The 17,869-nt window shown below is 42.2% G+C and overlaps 1 protein-coding gene across 2 annotated transcripts in view; it reads right to left on the bottom strand.

Moving 5' to 3' along the window:
* The window catches only part of ppargc1b (peroxisome proliferator-activated receptor gamma, coactivator 1 beta), a 96,477-nt gene extending 78,884 nt beyond the window's left edge, over positions 1–17,593 (bottom strand). For both annotated transcript variants that reach the window (XM_032527594.1, XM_032527593.1), the window contains exon 1: positions 17,483–17,593. In XM_032527594.1, coding sequence (XP_032383485.1) covers positions 17,483–17,563 — 81 coding nt within the window. In that variant the 5' untranslated portion in view covers positions 17,564–17,593. The remainder of the gene's footprint in view (positions 1–17,482) is intronic.
* Between the last annotated feature and the right edge of the window lie 276 nt (positions 17,594–17,869).

Below are 17,869 nucleotides of genomic sequence, written 5' to 3' on the forward strand. Positions count from 1 at the left end.
TGTCTTTTGTCTAATTTCTGTCTTCCCATCCCAGTCGTCTTCTTTCTGAAATCACCTGCAGAGGAATCGATAAGCTATCAGACCATGAAGACTCCAGACACTCTCTCTCTCTCTCTCTCTCTCTTTCTCTCTCTCTCTCTCTCTCTGTCTCTCTCTCTCTTTCTCTATCTGTATTTCATGCCTTGTCAATTAGCTATTGGCTTGTTTGTGCTCCTCATCCTGTCAGTGTGTGTGAGTGGGTATGCGAGTGTGTGCTGTCAAACTAAATCCCAGATTTGATGGACAAAACATCCATCACTCACTTATGGTAACTTGTACATGTCATTGTGTGTGTGTGTGTGTGTGTGTGTGTGTGTGTGTGTGTGTGTGTGTGTGTGTGTATTGACCCTATAAACTGCTCAAAACTATTGCTGGAAAAATATTCAAGTGAAATGATGCGAGGGGGGGGGGGGGGGGGGGGGGGACAGAGAGAGAGAGAGAGAGAGCAATGCTGACATTGAAGGGAATGCAAATGAATCAGAAAAGGAGAAAGGGTGAAAGGAATGAATACAGTAAATGCAGCGAAAGGGAGAAAGAGAGAGAGAGAGACATTGCCAAAGAGCAAATGGGAGAGAGAATAAATGAAAACGTGAAAAGAGTGAGAGAAAAAGGAAGAGAGTTGAAACGAGGTCAGGCACTGCTGAGAAAAGCACAAAGCCGAGCACATCTGAGGGGAAAGCATGAAGCACAAGAGAGAAGCACAGAAGAGGTGTGTGCGTGTGTGTGTGTGTGTGGGCTTGAATACGGTGCACACAACACACACAAACCAGCGCCAGGTGGGTTTCTGCAGTGGAGTGTCTCTGTTGTACAGGAACACACACAAATACTTTCAACTAACACTTAGACCAACTACATGGCCAATTAGTAACTTACTAACTGACTCACTGACCCCACTCAAATATCTTCCTACAATACCCAGCCCTGGTCAGCAAGCCCTCACGACTGCCTTAATGCTAATTCAGAGGCTAGGTCAACCCATGTAGGAATGACAACAAAGGGGGAAATCTATGCTGCTTATATTTATTTTATTATTATTTTAGAACACATTTCTGCCCCAGCAGCTTGCATCCACAGTACACAGGTTTGGGGTAAACCATTTTCAGAAGAATCCTGGGTAATGCAGAGAAAACCCACGTAGAATAATTATATTAAATGAAGTGACAGTCAAACCAGGACAAGCTGATCCAGTCTGCAGTGCTTGAACACTCAAGTGTCAAGACGCTCCACTAATATTAGAGACCCTGTCTTGCGCCCGGCGCAGCAAGGCGCATGGCCCTCCACAAGTGTCTTTGCTATTTTAAGACCGACTCAGTTGTTAATTTCCCATCCAGTGCCCACGTCGTTTAAATAGAAAATGCACCTGCACCCATCTTTACGCCCTTGGGCTTGCTGGTCTTACAGGGAGGTGTGTTCAGGTACATTCTTGGCATATTCCTATCTTGCTGCAGCAGAAAGTGATTGCACCATTGACCAACACAAATCTGGTCTAAAGTCAATAGCGCAGCATAGCATTGTTATTTTAACAGCACATCAGTAAAACGTGCCTAGGCTTGTGCACAGCGCCCACACACTGTGCTTGTTACACACACAAACACACAGGGATGCGCGGCAGCACACACACATGCAGAGGATTACAAATAAAAATATGACGGTGCAAATCCGCCATCAAACTATCAATGCGCCAAGGTACAAACGCGCCTGGCTTTTAAAGGGAATGGAAGATGAAACTGATTGATTTACCTTATGTTATGCCCCAAAAACACCTATGAATTAATGAAGTCACTAAGTACAACCCTTTTGAACCATGCACCTGGCACACAGACCCTATTTTCCACCGTCAAACTAGTAAAAGTGGATTTGGACACGCCTTGAACAGACCTGCACAAGGCACTTCACACCTCAGTGTCCAACAGCAGGAGGAGCACACATATAAATATATATATATATATATATATATATATATATACACACACACAAAACGTTTACCCATATAAACACATTATTGACTACGCTCTGCACACATAACCTATGAAAGGTTTACCGTCACATGTTCAAAGGCATAGTCTTACACTCACCATGAAAGTATTTGGCTTTTTACTGTTATTGTATCACAGAAGTAACATTTCCCCATCAACAGCATCCCCGCCTTGATGTGTAAGAGGGAAAGAATGAATGAGAGAAAGAAAGGAGACGCATTCTAGACACTACAGCATGGGTGTGTCAACATGCTCCGAGTGCAGTCAACAAGATGCCACACGTCGTCAACAGTTGATAGGGACAGGAAAGTACAGACAGACAGACTGAGCGTGGGGGTAAGAGAGAAAGATAATAAAGGTAATAATAATGAGTCAGATTTGATTTGAAATCATTTCCTCATTAACCTAAACCTGATTCCCCCCGCAGACAGGTCTCACTTTTGTGATTAGAGCAATTAATGCATATAATTGGATTAATCTCATCTGACTGAGCTTCATGTCAACAGAGCAGGTGAATTTCAACAACTATGACTCACGTGAAATGGTTTGTTCCCACTTTGTGAGCATTATGCACAAACAGAAAAACACTGGCAAGCTGAAAAATTCATGTTGACAAAATCAGCTGAAGCAATGAAGCATCTTCTGTCTGCAATAATCAGGGAACGGCTGTAATAATTCCAAAAGGAACTGACTATCGCTGTTGTTTGATTGTCCTGGCTTACTGCCGATAATGACTATCTGCAACTATAAAACGGAGATATTGAATATTGCAATCAAAGTCACATGGGCTTAAACTAGTTATTATTACGGTAAACTGCCACCCAGGCTGTCTGCTAAATTATAAATATATATTGGTTAGAAACTTTCATTGTGATGATAAGATCATAGTTTGTTCATGCTCTACAAAACCCAGTAGTCTAAATGAATAACTGCAAGAAAATTGTGATTAAGAAAGGTAACAAAATCAGATTCGGAATTCAGTTTTCAGCATTTCAGATTTGACATAAAATTTGCATCCTATTCATCAATATTAGAAAAGCATGCTTATTGATTGCAACCACATTGCCCATGCAAAACTGTTACATATCAGAGAAAGGCGTCTCAATGTTGTACCTGAGTTTTTGGTTTCATTAGAAAGCACCAAGGAAGCAGATGTACACTCTTCATGCGTGGTATGGATGCTTACGTGTGCGTAAATATGCACACGTAAGCATTATGTGTGTAGTGTGTGTGGAATGCCAGATGACCGCAGCACTGAGCACTACGGTCACGCAAGCCTGAGCAGCCTTTGGGAAGTAGGTCAATGAGTAAAAGAGAGGGGGGGGGCAGAGGAGAGAGAGAGAGAGAGAGAAAGAGAGAGAGAGAGAGAGAGAAGATGAATGGAGAGAGAGCGGAAAGAGAAAAAATCATGGCGAGATATAAGGCAGGAGAAGAAGGAAGAAGAACACACGCAAAGGGAGGCCGTAGGGAGTAGTTGCAGTGGAAAGTTTCCAGTTTTAGTTTTCCTGGGAACATGAATACACACGGCATGTATCATGTGCGCGTGCGCGCACGCGTGTGTGTGTGTATGTGTGTGTGTGTGTGTTTGTATATGCATCCCAAAGGCCATTAATGGCCTCACCCACCTCCCTCATTCTTTTGATATTTGCAGGTAGAAGCCTGCTGCTTGCTTTCATCCCACACACATGACTCACACACACTTCCTCAAACACATACTGTACACACCTCAAAACTGTCCATCACTAAACCCTGCACAGGTGCCTGAGCCCCTCACTGCAAGCCAACTCCTCCCTAATGCGTTCATCGTTTAATGTAATCTTTATTGGTCAGGGACAGTGCATGTTAATAAACATTTCTGTAAATATGCCAGAATTAGCCAACAGGCTATTAATCATCCGCTGTCTCTAGCCAGATGTTACAATAGGATCCCTTAAAAACAATGAAAGGCATCTTAACATGAGCATGACATTAAATACAAATATAATTACATGTGCACTAGATAAAAACACATTACATTCTTGTCTTGTTTACTAAAACTAAAACTAAAACTAAAATTTCCATTGCAATTTTAAAAAAAATAGAATTTTCAGGGAAATTATATTACATCATCAGGAGAATATATCCTAATATCAGGGCTATTGCATTGTGGGCGCCGACAGACAGGCAACTTATTAAGATTTGATGAGTTAGTTATTACAATATTTGGCAGTTGCTAAATTACTACCAGGCTTGTAATTGATAATCTCTATTATTTTGTAGGCCGGAGATAGAATCCCGGTTAGTGGTTCCAGCTGTGATTGAGATCTACAAATATCTAGACCACGTGGAGATCTTGTAGTAATTATGATTGAACCAGACGCCACACACAGGTTAAATGTGTGTGATGTGGCAGTGACGAGTGCAGGGTCTGTGCCAAAAAAAACTATTTATAACACATACTCCTGGCACACACACACACACACACAAAACACACAAACACACATGAACATACACATTATTGTGCCTTTCATCTGAGAAAGCAACATCTAAAAATAACATCAAAAAGCTTTTAAAGTAGAGTAATGAAAGAGGAGAGGTGTTCAGAGTGTTTGTGCAAGTGTATGTGTATTGCTACATTGAACCATATCAAATGAAATGATACTGAATGTAATAGGCCATGCTGCTAGATAACTGCAGCTATAGCTGTCCGAGTGTGTTTGAATGTAGAAGTGCTTGTTCACACCAGCCTGTGCTTGCCCTCACCTGGCACCTGGTTGCCACGGCTATATGCCATGCTGGCATCTGTGTGAGAGTGTGAGTGTATATATGTGTGTGTGTGTCCTCTTGTCCTCATGATCCTGCACACCATGCCATGGAAATTTCCATTAACCTTTTGTCTCATTTACACCAATACCCTTGAGATCCCACACACACACATGAAGCAACTCTCTCACACACAGGCACGCACACACACACACGAGGGTGCAGTAGTATAGGCTATGGAAGTGATAAGCCAACTGTCGTGTTTAGACTATTAACAGACCTGCTCATGAGACAGTCTCATGATGATTATTATTTCTGCTACTTGTGTTTCAACTACCACCACTTTTACTACTACTTCTATTGTTGCTACTACAACAATACCACTATAAGTACTATGGCTGCCTGAAAAATAATTACTGTTGACAGTAGAGTACTACCTTACTACTGCAGGTAGTATACTCCTACTACTTACCAGTACCACCACTACTGCTGCTTCTACCACCATCACCACCACAGTAATACTTCCCCAGGAAGTGTGCCAGCTCTGAAGCAAATTGAACATAGTAGCCAAAATGGTGGAATTGCAACAGGGCGTAAATACTTTTTCCCATAGACTTACATGGCAAAGAGATGTCTGTAAATCAGTGTCTACATTTTTTTGAGCATCACAACCCCCTTGAAATGACTCGTTTCACTATCAGAATTTGGTCCATTCAGTCCAATAACATTTTGGAAATTGAATCAACATTCAAGTTAGTGGAGTGCTAAACCAGAAGAACTAGTGGGCCTGCTCTATGGGCTGCTCAGTGCCGAAGTAGTGCCAATCATTCAGGTCATTTTTGGCTCCATGATGGCTTTATGTGCCACTGAGCAACTCTCATAGCAAAGAACAGAGCTCGACCTCGAACGCTGTATCCAGTTCTTATAATAAATCCATGGTAATACTACTGCTGTTTTTGCATTTGCTGCTAATGCAGCTACTGCCACTACTAAAGTGAAAACCAAGCTACTAACGCTGCTGCGTCTTACGTAATGCAATCCTTTTGAAACTATTACAGTGGATGCAACTACTTGTACCATGATGTACTAAAAGCAAAGTAAGAACAAATATTAAAGGGTGTACAATAAGTCAGCGTATTAACAAGCTGCTGCATTACTCTTCCAAGCCCAGCAGAGGAACTGCTTAGACACTGCATTACCGTGAATGCAGCGTGTAATCCCTAACCTTAAGCAGCATGAGTCGTAATCACGTACAATAATCCAGCTGGACCAGTGGATTATTTGGAGGGAAATTACATACTGGTATGTACATTTTAGTTGGCAGAGCAGCAGTATGTTGCATGTGTGTGTATATGTACGTGTCCCCTAGTTGGTCATGTGTTGGTGTCCGAGGAGTGGTGATGAGTTTGTGCAGTTGGGTGCTTGCCCATCCATGGACCAGACATCTTTACAACTCAATCTGTCTGACGGCTAAGTGGAGACGAGCCCCAGCCAAAACACTGGCAAAATGTCAAGTAGAGAGGGAGAGAGAGAAAGAGAGAGAGAGAGAGAGAGAGAGAGACCTAGATTGTGGGCTGTGACGGAGTCCAAACCAATAACGGAGCAGTATTTACACCTCCGGCCCTCGCACAACTCTCACTCATCCCCCATGACTTACTACACTGATGCACAGTGTCAAAGGCTAAATCTTTTAACTGTAATTTTTGAAGTTCAAATCACACTTTTTAAAGCTGAGGACAACATTAAACCATTATTGTTCAAGCTTTAATATCCCAATTTGACTATTTCGTATATGTTGAAAATGCCACTTATTATACATGTGGAGAGCTGGCTAACATCAAGCTCTGTGCGACGCTGACATGTCGCTGTGGTATCACCATCCCTCTCATCTCATCCGCCTCTCATCTCGTCAGATTTGAGGAAGAGACACAGCCCTCGGTATGCTCTTTTTGCGTTTAATATAAAACAGTTCCCTGGTGGCTGACCGTGTGATAAATCAGGTAACAGAGGAGGAGAGCTTTCAAGAAATAGGGCAGCCAGCTAGCTCAGCGACCGCTGGGCCTCCACATGTGTCCCCACAAAGCCTTGAGCTGCTGGGGAGATTGGATTCCCTCTCCCTCAACCCCCTTTTCCCTATCTCCCTAAGGTGTAAAAAGTGTATGTGTGTGGTGTGTGTGTGTGTGTTGTGGTGGGTGGTGGTGTGTGTTGTGTGTTGGTGGGTGTGTGTGTGTGTCTATGTCTATGTGGAGAATGGCAAACGCTCATGGTTGACACTATCAATATAGCAACCAGGGTCCCTGGATGAATACAAATATGCAAGTAAAGGTTAGCTAAGGACAGATGGCCTACATACACACACATCTGCACATGCACACAAATGTCAACATACGTGCTTTGAGAAAAGTAAAAAACAACGCCTCGGATGCGAGGACACATTCAGATGAGGGACGTAACAGGACGCATCAATTCTCTACAGTTTTCACGTAAAATATGCACACACTCATCCCGTGCCTCTACCTTACATCATCCTACATGCATAGAAGAATAGGGAGTCTTAACACAACGCAAGGCCACTTCATCAATCCTTGAAAGTAAAAACTCACAGACAATTCACACAGTTATTAGGTTAATTTTTGAAGCAACCTGACTACCTAAATGACTATTACACATAAACACAAAGACATGCAAAGTGTGCTGATCACAAGACAAACACAACACAATAAGGTAAAAGAAACAAATGCAGAACACGGCCCGATTATCATGTTAGGAGGAGCAGAGCAAATTATTGTGTATGCACCCTGTTGCCTCCGGGCACAGTGCTTTCTATGCCCAAAGAGCCAGAAACCAACCAGTAATCCTATCCTGGAACAATGCTACTTGGCCCCACGTGGTCCTCATTATAGCAGCATTTCTATAACAGCAAAAGTTTTTTTCTGAAGTGTAAAGCCCACAGCAGCAAGCACAGTCATGTATCTGAAAGACGTGTGCTAGATCAATTTGCTCGCTTTCCATTGAGCCGCAAAAGGTTAAAGGTTATGTAAATGATGGTTTTACAATAAATAACCAAAACGATAAACTCTGTGGTCCGCTGAGTCTCTGACTGTGGCAGAAGGATAAGAAAGAAGAACCATAAAAAAGAGGAGGAAAGCAGGAAGAAAATATGATGAGAGGTGATAACAGTGAATCACAGCACTGACTGCAAAGTATTAAATCTGTATTGAAACTGTAGTCTGGAGAGAGAAAGAGAGAGAGAGAGAGAGAAAAAAAAAAGAAATGGAAGAGAAATTTACATCCTCACATCCCACTCTTGATTTGAGTCACAGCACGAGCGGCAACAACCTGGAACAGTGACGAACCGAATAGATTTTCATATAAATTAAGACAGCAAAAGGCGGACGATGAATACCTAATAAGACACTTGCTCCCTGGTGTCGCTTTTGCTGTTGGATTTTTTTTCTTTCTCTCATTTCTTCCTCTCACCATATCTGTTCTCTCTGCCTCTCACTGTAACACACGCAATGAAGCCATTGTGCATGTTGGACACTTTGCACGGTTGAGTTGCTACTCCGCCTCGAGGGAAGAAGAAGTGTTTGGAAAGTCCTGCAGTGTGCATGCAAGATAAGCCGCAAACTGGATTTAGAGATTCTGAGGCAGTTCCCCGTCTATAAAGACCTGTCCTGTCCTGATCTGAGAGCAGTTTCACTTTTGCTGACACTGTGACCTCAAAGTCCTCCTGTTCCCTCGTGCTGTTGGCACACATTTCACTGACATACTCGGAACAGTTCAAGTCCATTTAGTCACTAAAATGTCAAGTGTAATATAACAAAGTAATAAACTACTTCTAAATCATAAGCTACTTTGTCCCAGAAACCTAGCCTTGGTACTCTAGGTTCTGTGATGGAAACCAGGATGCGGAATAAGACTTTACAATCTTCCAAATTAGGCTAAAGAGAAGCAGAAAAAGGCCCAGATGTAGCCTGATATTGCCTTGCTAGTGGAAACCAATCTAATGAAGAATCACTGTAGTAGCTGTGTTTTTACCTAAAGCACACTGATCCTTTGCTAGCATTTGCTATGATAAGTCAGAATCAAGGAAATGCCTCGAATGATGATGAAATACAGGAAATATATATGTACTGTATATCCACAGTTTTGACAAAAAAACATGGGCTGTGTCTCATTCTGCATACTTCTGTCAGTTAGTTAGTACACAGGTGATGTACATTGGCCACTTAATGCCTTAGTGCTCACTTTCAATGGTTAGTTTTGTACCAAAAGGAACGTTTACACTTACCAGAAAGGATGAGGGGTCGGCTCTGCTCGCCGCCTCTCAAAATCTGATGAAAATCTATTTAACTGACCTTTGATGATCAAAAAAAACGACAGATTCAGCAACCGTATGGCCTTTTTCTCACGTTTTGGAGAACGATTTTTGTAAAATCCGAGATTGTATTCCAAAATGAGCCACCATCTTGCCACCATTATGCTCGGTTTTGAAATCTGGGAGAAGTCAGACACACGTGACGCGTTCAACCAATTAGCTGCCGATTGACGTCCCTGGTCCCTCCCCTTTTCCGCTTTGTAGTCAAGATGGCGCCCATTTCCCAATAAAGGTAAACCTTTCATCTCTAAGTGCAGCTCTTATGGCGCCATTTTGATGCCAATTAACCATCCCCCGCCATTAGCATCCCATTGACTGTGATTAATTTTGTGTAAAGACGTTTGTGTAAAAACAGAATAGAAAAAAAACGATTGTGTCATTACCACGCAACTTACTGTCGCGCAGTAGAAGAACCACCGTGTAGTACAGTAAGCACGCAGAGAGTTTGGACTTACACTAGCTGTTTAGGTTTAATTATGATGCTAACTAGCATTTTAGTTAGCAATAATTAGCCTATGCCTACGCTCTCCATTACTGCAAGATTGGGAATGATAGAGATTTCTCTTGCACAGCTAACAGAAGACTTATAACTTTCAGTGAGGTGGCTCACGTCACATCTACGTTGTCAAGCTCCGTTGGAGGCTGCGCAGTAACGGGATCTGTTGTTCCATTTCCTTAACTGTCCTTAACTTTTGGACCGTTTTTAGGGGTCATCTGGGTACTTTCAGTGCTCAGTGACTTTTTTATATACTTAAGTGTTTGAAGGGTGCAAGTAAGCACTTTGAGACACAGCCATGGTGCTTGTTCTATAACAGGGGTCACTCTCTTTTGTTTGGAGCTTTTTATTTCGCAGCATGACACAGCTAGATATGACTACCTTAAACTTTAGGTAACGACGAAGCTAACAAGGCTATGAAAACAGGCTTTTTATCTGATTGCACTAACATTAATGACCGGAGCCTTTCGCATTACGTCAGCACGCCAGAAAACATCTCATAGGAACTAGGAGATTACAGAGACACTACGAACGGTTAGGAGAGATAACCGTCATCTTGATTCTGAGTTAGAAAATCATGATTCTTATTTAATCCAGACTCGTGCAGCCCTAATGTGAGTGTGTATGTGTGTGTATGAGGGTTAGCTGTAGCCATGCCAAGCAGGCCTGAGTGAGCAGCTGACGAACCACCACGCAATTAATTATTGAGAGACCCCTAACCTGCCTCTGCTTAGCATGATAGCTAGCAACAGCAAGCTCAAACGCAGAGACATACATACACACATGCAGTTTATGTTCCACGTTTACAGGCACACACACTAATACAGGCCTGTGTGTGTGTGTTTGGGGGGGGGTGCATCTAAGCCGGATGCCTGATGAACCTCAGAGGGATTTGGGAGGAAGCAGCCATATTCCCAGCGCCCAACTCTGACGCACACACGCGATGAGGATCAACCACACGTAAACCCGCATGTATGGTTAGTTAATCACACACACACAAACACACACACACACACACACACACACACACAAAACCAAGGAGACATTAGCAAGATCAGAGTCACTTTTTGCGACAATCACAGAACAGATACATGCCGTAAATTTAAATGCAACTAATCTAAAAAAATTAGGACTGAACGATTAATTGCATTTGCTTTTTTTTAACCACAAAGGTCTGCGGAGGAAGCATCAACTTGGCATGCAACGGCGGATCTACGTTGACCTGTTGTACATTAGTCTTAGTCTCAGGCTCAACAAAACCCATCACAGCGGAAACTTTAGTGTCATAAAGGAACAAAACTTTACAAGTTGGGCTTTAAAAAAGAAGATACTGTGTGGCACGTTTAATATACGTTTATATACAATATATACGTTTACTATACAATGATGTATTATTTGTCCGTTTTGAGTAATACAGAAGACAAAGTGCTTTATAAAAGAACATGTTGAATTGCAATTGCAATATTGCCAGGAAAAAAAATTCAAAATCAGCCCTACTAAAAATGTAACTGTAGTAGATGTGCATTTTAGCACATTTATATTTGTACCCATCCTGTAAAATATATTGTAAATCCATGCATGCATGTGTGTGTGTGTGTGTGTGTATGTGTGTGTGTGTGTGTGTGTGTGTGTGTGTCCAGTACACAGAGACAGAAGGGATTGGTGAGTCACTGCAAGGCTGCAAGATGAACACATTGCACTGCAGCACTGCACATCACGACTCAGGCTGACGGAATAGACACAGAGAGAAAGACAATGACAAAGAATTGGGAATAAAATGGAATGACGGATACAATAAAAAAAAAAGCTAAAAGATAACGGAGGACAGTTGCAACAAAATCATTGGACGGAGAGGAACACATAAAATGTAGCCAAAGAGAAGGTGTGTCTGTCCCTGGCACCGTGCAAATCCCAGTCACTGCCAATAACACCTGTATCCATCACTCTCAGGTGGAACTTCAAAGCCTTGTTATTTATACACCTGTCTGTCTGCCCGTCTGGATCCTTCACTCTTCTCTGTCACTGTCCAATTTTAATCGGATTTATCGGGCCCCATCAAGAAAGTGATGCGCCTGGCTGCTTGCAGACTAAGTCTAGATGCATTCTAAGGGTGCTTTTATAAACTGTGTAAATCAGAGACTGATAAGTGATCATTACGATTTCCTTCATGCAGCCTGGGGGCCCTGTGGTTAGCAAGAAGGTTCTGGGTTCGAATCCAGGTCGTTCCGGGCCTTTACGTGTGGAGTTTGTATGTGTGTTGTTCCCCCTCATTAACATTTTTATTGCCATCCTCTTTTGCCTTGCCCTCAGGCCTGCCAGGTTTCTACAGAAGTGTAAAGGAAATTTAAAGGATTAATCCACACTTTATTTCTTAGTTTTTGCCTCCATCTTAAAGGCGCTCTAAGCGATGTTAGGTGACGTTGTGCAGATTTTTCTTCATCACTGCTCATGCTAACTTCCCAACTGGAGCATCACACTATCATGCTAAATGTGGTCAGGGAGGGACTGTGTGACTTCCGATCCAAAACTGGATAAGATTACCTGCTAGCCAGGGATGAGAGCTGACCCCCTGCTGTGTAGGACACACACACACACACACACACACACGGACACACACACACGAGGGCATCACGGTTATAGGCTAAAGTGCTGACTGACAGTCTGAGGCTCTATAGGGCTACACAGCAGCACAATAATGGCTTTAAGCATTATTAAGTTTTCCATTTGGTGCGTGTAGGCGTCGTATCAGAGACGCAATTAACATTTCAAACACTTGAGAGCTGATTAGTTTACCTTACTTGATAATAACATATAACTTGAGGCACAGAGGAGACAACAATGGAAGCAATGAGTAATTTGTTAATGTCTGGGAACAGGGCACTCTTGAAAAGTATTTCCAAAGTTTTTCAATTACTGACCTATTTCAACCTCCAACTCACATCTTGTTACTCCCTTAAGCTGGGACTGCTCTCTTATTTGTGGCTTTCTTTTGATCACAAAAAATAAAATAAAAATATGACTTCACATCCCAGAATTCATCAAGCATTTGGACTTTTAGATGCTGCAATTGTACAATAGAATAGTGCAGCAGGATAACCTGGATGCACATTTTTACTTGACTTTGAGGACTGGGGAATATGGAGAAAATCAAATATCACGATATTTTTGACCAAATACCTTGATATCAGTATTGCAACGATATTGTATTGTTGACTATTGGTGCTTTCACAAAATATTTACACAATGAGATTTGCTAAATGATCATCAGTAATGTGGATATAATGACTAACTGGGTAAAGGGAAAAAAAGAACAGTCTGCTAAGTTCAGAAAATGACACAACTTTACTGTAATGCAGCCTTCAAAACCAGGAAAAGACAACACTTATGCCATATTACAATACAATATCCAAAATCTAAGACAATATCTCATATCCCAATATCGATATATTATTGATATATTACCCAGCTCTAACTTAACTTCAAAATGAACTTAGCAAAATTAAAGCACATGTCGTTTATGTTTGCCGTATTTCTAATCCGAGAGATGAATATGTTATTTTCAAATGTCCACCGGACACCAACATGTGTGCTTGTAATTTACATGCGACTTTCTCTTCCAGAGCCAGGCAAAGTAGAGTTACTGCCAAGCCCCGGCTAATATTGTACAGCACGTTCCCCATGGCTGGTTGTGACCTGTTACAGCAGGATGTGGTGGTGACTGACGTTAAGTCGGCCTGATCTTCAGTCAATCCCTTGGATGGACCCGGACCGACGCTAAACACCCGGTCAATGATTAGCGTTGAAATAGGTCTGGAAGTCCACCTGCACTCTAAAATAACCTTTCAATAGCTCAGTCAGTTGGAGATGGAAGCTATTTTCCTTTTTCTGTTAAAACACAAAATCTGAGCTTTAGGGCTTTCCGCTGCTCTGTGAACTATGTTACCATCAGATTTGACAGTCTCAAATAAACGGCAACGACATGGTTTCCTACTCTACTGGAAATGGAAAGGAACCTGATTGGTGAATAATTGTACTAGTTAGTCAACTGATTGGAGCTTTTATCTCAATAAGTTGCTGTTGTGGCATCATGAAACTACAGTATACTCTCTTTCTTACATTTAACATATGTAGTATCAGTATATCAAACTGTGTTCCCTGTGTTGACATGCTCTACTGACAACCACACTTTTGTTCTTTGAGTGCAGTGTATTCAAATCAAAGAGTGACGCATCTGCCAACCAACGAGGCATCTAATAATCATCTGTGGTCAACCAAAGACATGTTATTGGCTTTAGAAAAACATCACATCCTGCAAGGCCCTTAGAGCTCTCCACATGAAGAAATAGAAGTGCCTAGGTACATAAACTGACAACCAAAAAATGAGCTTTGATGTAAACTCTGAGTCTATTTTTGTGTCAACAGGAAGTTGACTGTGTTACCTTACAGATCCATCATACAATCAGTCCTGACATTCACGGTAATGTGGTCAAGGTGGCCAGTAAAACGGCTGCTAGCAGCAGATTTTCTTGTCATTTTTAGCCTACAAATCACATGGAAAGAAAACTTCTTTTTTTTGTGCAAATCAGGAGGACCATTCGCATATCCAAAACATTTAGGCTAATCTTTAGTCCCCTCACTGTGCTCATTGGCTCAACTGCTTTATTAACTGAAAAACCTCCGATGCCAGACCAGTCACTCAACTCATTGGACAAAGGTCGGGACCCGGGCATCGCAACAGGTTCAAGTTTCTCTGATTCCACGAGCGAGAAACCCTTTTTATTTGAATAATGTTATAAAATACAGGAAGACAGAAAAGGGACAGATTATAAATGTGAGAATGAGACAAAGACGTGGAAAGGAGAAAAATGACAGTAAGCATGTGTACTGTATGTTTGTGTGAGAGTGAGTGAGAGAGGGCGATACTATGAGAGAGAGAGAGAGAGACAGAGAGAAAAGAGGAAGCAGTCACATGTTTGAAGAAGCAGGGGGGAGGGACTGCTTGTCACTCTTCTACGTCACAGTTAAGGCCTCCCTCCCTCCCTCCCTCCCTCCCTCCCTCCTTCCACTACAACTCACATGACTGCAGCAGCCCTGTTCTGTAACTCCAGTCACGAGGATAGAGTAGTATTACAATAATCAGCCGGCAGGGGCGAGCTGCGTGGACACACAGGGAAGGAAAGAGAGAGGAGAGAGAGAGAGAGAGAGAGAGAGAGAGGAGAGAGAGAGGACCAAGGGAAAGGCACAAGCCAGCCCTAATAACCCTGTGTAAATATTAACATATTAATACTGCATTTGTAGAATAGATCACCTTATCAGACTACACATGAAGAAAGAACTTGAGCAGTGATACATTGTGCAATTTGATTGGTTTCCTGTTCTTTCTCCGTCTGTGTCACTGAAGGACTTTGCAGCAAACCAGCTTTACAATCCTGAGGAGAAATAACTGCAAATTGTACAGCAAATATACGAGCATGCGTGTCACTACTGCCTTTAACTTTGAGGTTGTTAAAAAGCCTCTCATACACTGTCTGGCAGTATCAAATATATTCTTAATCAGTTTGTCCCAGCTCTTTATGCTTCCACTTAGTGAAATATTTAAACCCAAGATTTCTATTGTTGCACCATACCATCAAATCAAAATATCACATTTCCCACAAAAAATCTGCCTAACAGATCTGGTATATTTGGGAACTTTAAGCTCTTCACTAAAATAAAGGTATATATAGCAGGTTTAAACAACGAGTTTGTAATAACCGTCCAACCAGAGGGCTACCACTTGTCTGTTATGTTGAGTGATCACACGACATGATGACATACTATTAATGTAGAAACATGATCACATATTGATGTAGAATGTCACTATGTAGTTATATTATATATAGATGTTACTACAGTGTGTTGTCATATTGTTACCTCCTATACTGAGGGATGTTTAGATGCATTTCTTTCCTAATGGTGGATGATTTCTTCTCATTTACCTCTTAGATACATCTTTCTGTATGTATTTGTCATGTGGAAGCATGTCACTGCTGCAGGTTATAAATAGCCCACCGTTTCCCTGGATCCCACCACTGCCAATCAGTTGTGACCCCCCCCACACACACACACACACACACACACACACATATATATATATATATATATATACATTCCCCCTTCCCTCCTCCCAATCACAACCTCCGATGACCGTGCTTCGAAGCAATAACAATCACCCCGACGCAATCTTACGTCACAATATGATGCAGTAACACCGGGGGTCCTGTATTTAAATGACAGACAGTTTAATGGCTTTACGTGCACGGTGTAGATCCGTGCGTATTTCGGAAGTGCGACGCTATAACCAGGAGGAAGATGGAGAGTAGACGTGATACGAATTTGAATTTATCACCAAATCCGGTTCAGAAATCTGCTAATTTGTTGTTTATTTCCATGTACGCAACAAGACATATATCGTATTATACAGCCTATGGGCTATTGTTATTAACCACTTTATCCTAGAAAGTTCGGCAATCATTTTAGGAACAGAGCATCACTGCATTTTGATGAAATCTCAACTTTTATAATTGGTGAACACCCCTCGCTACCGCACTCAGCGGGATTCTTGAGTAGGAGATTATATTGGGATTAACAGGGGAGCCAGCTGTAAAAGTTGAGGTATTGTTTTAATACGAGCTACCTGGTGTGTTGATCGTATCCCGAATTCAATTAAACATCGAATCCATTCATTTAAGTATTATATGTTCGAGGTGTTACATGATTGCCAATAAGCAAAGAACGTCAAAATTGCAGTGATATCCGAACGCAGTTTGGAATCTTAATGTTTCCATGAAATTCGGTGCGAAATTAATTCCCTACACTCCCACAGCAACACCAACCGGGTGAACCATGCAGACAAACGTTTTGTAACTGTCCCCTAACGATTACGCAAACGATTATGAAAACATAAAATTGCACCAACTTTCTCAGCTGACCTAAACCCACCGTCTGCTCCGCATATAATTGCTTTACAGCACCTCGTACGATACATCGACCAATGTGACGAAATTACAGGAATCATCGGTGAGAAATGCTCAACTTTAAAGCGCACCGAACAGTCTGTAGTTATCCAACACTGAGATCCCCAGTTAAGCTTCGGTGCTGTGGCAAGCAGCTTATAATGGAGTGGATAAGTAACATTACACATCACTGATGCTTTGCAGTGTTTCCCCAAAGAGACACTTTATTGAACACAAGCTCCTATTCAGCGAGGGGAAAGAAACATAATATCCCACCAGCAGAGCCCAAGGCATCCACCGAAATACATAGCCTACAAGTCTTCTCCCTCTACAGTTTTATAGCAAAGTAGTCATGTAGACGGTGAATATCTATCATAATATCATAATGTCATAATAGTCCTTCAAGGGCAAGTCCATGCGTCCAGAAGCGCACCACGTGTCACCACCGGCACTGAAATTAAAACTTCCCTCAAGAATGCGTCAAAAGTTTCCAAAGCCCCCCCTCTGCATACCAAATAATCCGTACAAGCAGCAGCACACCGGCTGCTCTCCGCTTCTAGCACAAGCACACACTAAAACATGTAATCGTTTTAATCCGTCAATTTCCCTCATTGCTCATGGCTGATGACATTTCCTCCGATAAACACGTGAAAGCCAGACATTCACAGACACACGCGCGCGCGCATGCAGACCGAGACACCGGTCGCACTGTGCCTGTGAGATGCTGCTGTCAAGCGGGGCGAAAGCCTTACATCAACCGGGCGTAGCGTGCGCCACGGCCGGCGACATGCAAAGACGCACCCCGGTCTGGAAAGCCCAAGGTTTGGTGTGTCCAAAGAGTCCTGAATCTTACCTGGCTGCCGGAGTTTTCTGTCAGGTAACTGAAGACAAAGGACGAGAGTTCCTCATCTAATAGTGGAGCGCAGTCCGCCATCTTCTAGTGAATGAGGAACCGTGGAGCCAGAGAGCGGAGTATAGCAGGAGGAGGAGGGACAGTTGGGAAAGCTGCCTACAGGGGGCGCATCTGTTTATACACAGAAACAAACCAAATCACTGAAGACATGCGGTTACTTAAAGTGGGGTCTGGGGACCTCCAAAATTCATTGCAATGGCTCCAGGGGGGTCCCACAATAAAATCAGTGTTCATTTAATTTCATTGTGATTGAATTAAGGGAAAAATGATTTCCCAACATAGAAAATAATGTAAATAATGGCAATAAAAAATGTGAAGGCGTTCGGT

This window comes from Etheostoma spectabile, chromosome 10 (assembly GCF_008692095.1).
Source record: "Etheostoma spectabile isolate EspeVRDwgs_2016 chromosome 10, UIUC_Espe_1.0, whole genome shotgun sequence".
In the NCBI taxonomy this organism is placed as follows: Eukaryota; Metazoa; Chordata; class Actinopteri; order Perciformes; family Percidae; genus Etheostoma; species Etheostoma spectabile.